Source organism: Dendrobates tinctorius, unplaced genomic scaffold (assembly GCF_039654945.1).
Source record: "Dendrobates tinctorius isolate UK_male_01 unplaced genomic scaffold, ASM3965494v1 ptg000086l, whole genome shotgun sequence".
NCBI lineage: Eukaryota > Metazoa > Chordata > Amphibia > Anura > Dendrobatidae > Dendrobates > Dendrobates tinctorius.
Window position 1 is genome coordinate 1,977,234 of NW_027361754.1, and position 6,000 is coordinate 1,983,233.

Genomic DNA, 6,000 nt, shown 5'->3' on the forward strand with positions numbered 1-6,000 from the left:
TCAGTATATACTATATACACAGGACACCTTCAGTATATACTATACACACAGGACGCCATCAGTATATACTATACACACAGGACGCCATCAGTATATACTATACACACAGGACGCCATCAGTATATACTATACACACAGGACACCATCAGTATATACTACACACAGGACACCATCAGTATATACTATACACACAGGGCACCATCACTATATGCAATACATAAAGGACACCATCAGTATATACTATACACAGGACGCCATCAGTATATACTATACACACAGGACTCCATAACTATATGCTATATATACAGGACGCCATCAGTATATACTGTACACACAGGACACCATCAGTATATACTATACACACAGGACACTATCAATATATACTATACACACAGGACACCATCAGTATATACTATACACACAGGGCACCATCAGTATATACTATACACACAGGACGCCATCAGTATATACTATATACACAGGACGCCATCAGTATATACTATACACACAGGACTCCATCACTATATGCTATATATACAGGACGCCATCAGTATATACTATACACACAGGGCACCATCAGTATATACTATATACACAGGACGCCATCAGTATATACTATACACACAGGACGCCATCAGTATATACTACACACAGGACACCATCAGTATATACTATACACACAGGGCACCATCACTATATGCTATACATAAAGGACACCATCAGTATATACTATACACAGGACGCCATCAGTATATACTATACACACAGGACTCCATCACTATATGCTATATATACAGGACGCCATCAGTATATACTATACACACAGGACACCATCAGTATATACTATACACACAGGACACTATCAGTATATACTATACACACAGGACACCATCAGTATATACTATACACACAGGGCACCATCAGTATATACTATACACACAGGACGCCATCAGTATATGCTATACATACAGGACGCCATCAGTATATACTATACACACTGGACACCATCAGTATATACTATACACACAGGACACCATCAGTATATACTATACACACAGGACACCATCAGTATATACTATACACACAGGACACCATCAGTATATACTATACACACAGGACGCCATCAGTATATACTATACACACAGGATACCATCACTATATGCTATATATACAGAACGCCATCAGTATATACTACATACACAGGACACCATCAGTATATACTATACACACAGGGCACCATCAGTATATACTATACACACAGGACACCATCAGTATATACTATACACACAGGGCACCATCAGTATATACTACACACACAGGACACCATCAGTATATATTATACACACAGGACACCATCAGTATATGCTATATATACAGAACGCCATCAGTATATACTATACACACAGGGCACCATCAGTATATACTATACACACAGGACGCCATCAGTATATACTATACACACAGGACTCCATCAGTATATACTATACACACAGGACACCATCAGTATATACTATACACACAGGGCACCATCAGTATATACTATACACACAGGGCACCATCAGTATATACTACACACAGGACACCATCAGTATATACTATACACACAGGACGCCATCAGTATATACTATACACACAGGACACCATCAGTATATACTATACACACAGGGCACCATCAGTATATACTATACACACAGGACACCATCAGTATACACTACGCACACAGGACACCATCAGTATATACAATACACACAGGACACCATCAGCATATACTATACATACAGGGCACCATCAGTATATACTATACACACAGGACACCATCAGTATATACTACACACACAGGACACCATCAGTATATATTATACACACAGGACACCATCAGTATATGCTATATATACAGAACGCCATCAGTATATACTATACACACAGGGCACCATCAGTATATACTATACACACAGGACACCATCAGTATATACTATACACACAGGACACCATCAGTATATACTATACACACAGGACACCATCAGTATATACTATACACACAGGACACCATCAGTATATACAAGATTCAAGATTCAAAGAAGCTTTATTGGCAGGACTAAATACACATTAGTCTTGCCAAAGCAAATGTACAAAAGGGAATAGGGATAGGGACTGTAGGGATGTTGGGTAGGGGCTGTAGGAAAGGTGGATGGGGGCAGATCCAGGGTGGGGCTATAGAAGTCCATGGCATAGGGAAGGTAGATGGGGGATGGGGCAGATCCAGGGTGGGGCTATAGAAGTCCATGGCATAGGGAAGGTGGATGAGGGGCATGGGGCAGATCCAGGGTGGGGGCCATAGAAGTCCTATACACACAGGACACCATCAGTATAACCTATACACACAGGACACCATCAGTATATACTATACACACAGGACGCCATCAGTATATACTATACACACAGGACACCATCATTATATACTATACACACAGGACTTCATCACTATATGCTATATATACAGGACACCATCAGTATATACTATACACACAGGACCCCATCAGTATATACTATACACACAGGACACCATCAGTATATACTATACACACAGGGCACCATCAGTATATACTATACACACAGGACACCATCAGTATATACTATACACACAGGATACCATCTGTATACACTATATATACAGGACACCATCAGTATATACTATATACACAGGACACTATCAGTATATACTATACACACAGAACGCCATCAGTGTTTACTATACACACAGGACACCATCAGTTTATACTATACACACAGGACGTCATCAGTATATACTATATATACAGGACACCATTATTATATACTATACACACAGGACACCATCAGTATATACTATACACACAGGACACTATCAGTATATACTATACACACAGGACACCATCAGTATATACTATACACACAGGACGCCATTAGTATATACTATATACACAGGACTCCATCACTATATGCTATATATACAGGACACCATCAGTATATACTATACACACAGAACGCCATCAGTGTATACTATATATACAGGACACCATTATTATATACTATACACACAGGACACCATCAGTATATACTATACACACAGGACGTCATCAGTATATACTATATATACAGGACACCATTATTATATACTATACACACAGGACACCATCAGTATATACTATACACACAGGACACCATCAGTATATACTATACACACAGGACTTCATCACTATATGCTATACATACAGGACATCATCAGTATATACTATACATACAGGATGCCATCAGTATATACTATACATACAGGACGCCATCAGTTTATACTATGCACACAGGACTCCATCAGTATATACTATACACAGGACACCATCAGAATGTACTGTACATGCTTGGTACATACCATACATGCAGATCTTGCTTCCATATTAATTTTTAAGGATTTTGTAGGATTATAGTCTGGTGTATGAGTAACCAATTTAGCTAAACATGGGAGAATCATTTTCTTATGTAGGTTGAAGCGCAATCATTAACAGAAACAGTTGGTTAGGAGGCTTGAAACTGGATGAGGAGCAGCCATATTCTCCTACAAAGGAGAGTTGTGGAAGACAGTTACATGCCACATATTGAGCACAGCAACAAGACATCAAGTAGTTATACAGCATCAGCAAGGTCTCTCCCAGGCAAAGATGTCACAGGAGACTGGGGTTTCAAGAGGAGATATTCAAGCTCTTTTGAACAAGCACCTTCAAATAGGCCACATTGACAACTGTCGACACATTGGTTGGCCAAGGAAAGTTAGTGCAGCAGATAAAAGACATTTTCTTCCCTATGAAAATCAGATGTCCAGCAGTGCCATCAGCTCAGAACTGGCAGCGACCATTGAGACCAGCTGCACCATCTACTGCTCAGAGAAGTCATCTTCATGGAAGAATTGCAGCCAAAAACCATGAGTACGACATTGAAACAAGGGAACTGCCTCAACTATACACAAAAAGATAGGGACCACGGTGCAGAACAAATGTCAGCAGGTCTCTGGACTGAGGAGTAAAATGTGAAGTATTCAGCTGTAGCAGAAGTAGTTTGTTTTTGAAGGGCTGGAGAGCGGCACAATAATGAGGGTCTGTAGGAGTAGTGAACCATGGTGGAGGGTCCTATAAGTTTGCAGATGCATTTCAACCAATGGAGTTGAGAATGTGTTCAAAATTAATGGTGTCCCCAATGCTGAGAAATCCCGGCAGATACTTCGCCATCATGTAATGCCATCAGGAGACGTCTGATTGGCTTCAAATTTATTCTGCAGTCGGACGACTCCCAACATCCAGCCAATCTTATTAAGAACGAGGAATCCTGGGGGTGATGATCCGGCCCTACAGAGCCCTGATCTCACATTATTCCATCTGTCTGGGATCACATGAAGAGACAGAAGGATCCGCACAAACCTCATACACAGAAGATCTGCGGGCAGTTCTCCAAAATGTTTGGAACAACCTCCTGCTGAGATCCTCCATAACCTGTATATAAGTGATGAGAAGTGATTGAGATGACAGGTGGCCACCAGATACAGATGATGGAGGCGACGGGCAATCACCATATACTGATGATGGAGGTGAAGGGTGGTCACCAGATACTGATGATGAAGGTGAAGGGTGGTCACCAGATACTGATGATGAAGGTGAAGGGTGGTCACCAGATACTGATGATGAAGGTGAAGGGTGGTCACCAGATACTGATGATGGAGGTGAAGGGTGGTCACCAGATACTGATGATGGAGGTGACGGGTGGTCACCAGATACTGATGATGGAGGTGAAGGGTGGTCACCAGATACTGATGATGGAGGTGACGGGTGGTCACCAGATACTGATGATGGAGGTGAAGGGTGGTCACCAGATACTGATGATGGAGGTGAAGGGTGGTCACCAGATACTGATAGGATTTACATTTCACTTTTGTTCATTCACTGTACAATTTTCTAGTTGATAAAAATAAACTATTTACTCTTCTTATTTTGAAAGCTTCTTAGGGTGTGTTCACATTGAGATTCTTTGCTGTATATATATATATATATATACATACACACACAGGACAATATTATAAACTACACAATATAACTTACTATATTTACTATCCTTAGAGGTCGTCACCAATATACACTATACATAAATGACATTATTACCATATACTGCACATACACGACATTAGTATATGCCTATACACTATACATACAGTACATGACCACCTGTATACACTGTACATAAGAGATATTAGGTGTGATAGTACAGGATACTTGGCCCCATAATCAGCACCATCTCCTTATAACAGTCATATCTGCATTATCACATCTGTGGCTCTTTACTGTGGAGTTACCACCCCCGGCTGCAATGTCAGAGCATGCTGAGAGTTGTAGTTTCATAACAGTTGCAGATCCACAGGTTGCTGCCACGGTCAGATCTCATCACATAAGACTAGCAGTAAGCACAGAAGTAACAGATCCCATCAGTATGAAGTAGGATTAATGTGGATCCCACTGCTGATGGATCCCCACTCCCTGCAGGCAGGTGAGCTCACAGATCCCATCACTAATGACAGTAGTCGCTGCACATGATGGAGGTGACTCACCCATGAGCAGGTGCAGGGCCCCCAGGACCCCCAGCCAGCGCCTCCACGATCCCCATCTAATCCTCATGATGCCGGAGATCCTGCGCTCTCTGCGCTCCTGAGAATTGATTTAGTCTTGTCCTTGCACAGCTGCTGTAATGTAATAACATCCGAAGTGGGGCAGGGGGCGGAGGAGGAAGGGGACACCTGCAGCAAGTGACAGCTCCTGACAAAGTCACACCCAGAGACTGTCACCGGCAGCGAACTGCACCCAGACTGTGCCACCAGGGAGAGCACCCAGCACTGGCAGAGAAGAGACTGTGCCACCAGGGAGAGCACCCAGCACTGGAGGGGAGACAGCACTGGAGGGGAGAGACTGTGCCACCAGGGAGAGCACC

At 42.1% G+C, this 6,000-nt stretch overlaps 1 protein-coding gene across 1 annotated transcript in view; it reads right to left on the minus strand.

The window, feature by feature from the left end:
- ESAM (endothelial cell adhesion molecule) overlaps positions 1 to 5,772 on the minus strand; it is a 71,473-nt gene extending 65,701 nt beyond the window's left edge. Inside the window, 3 exon segments of the mRNA XM_073584878.1 lie at positions 5,624 to 5,723; positions 5,726 to 5,749; positions 5,752 to 5,772. Of these exon segments, the coding sequence (XP_073440979.1) occupies positions 5,624 to 5,723; positions 5,726 to 5,749; positions 5,752 to 5,772 (145 nt within the window).
- Positions 5,773 to 6,000: the final 228 nt, after the last annotated feature.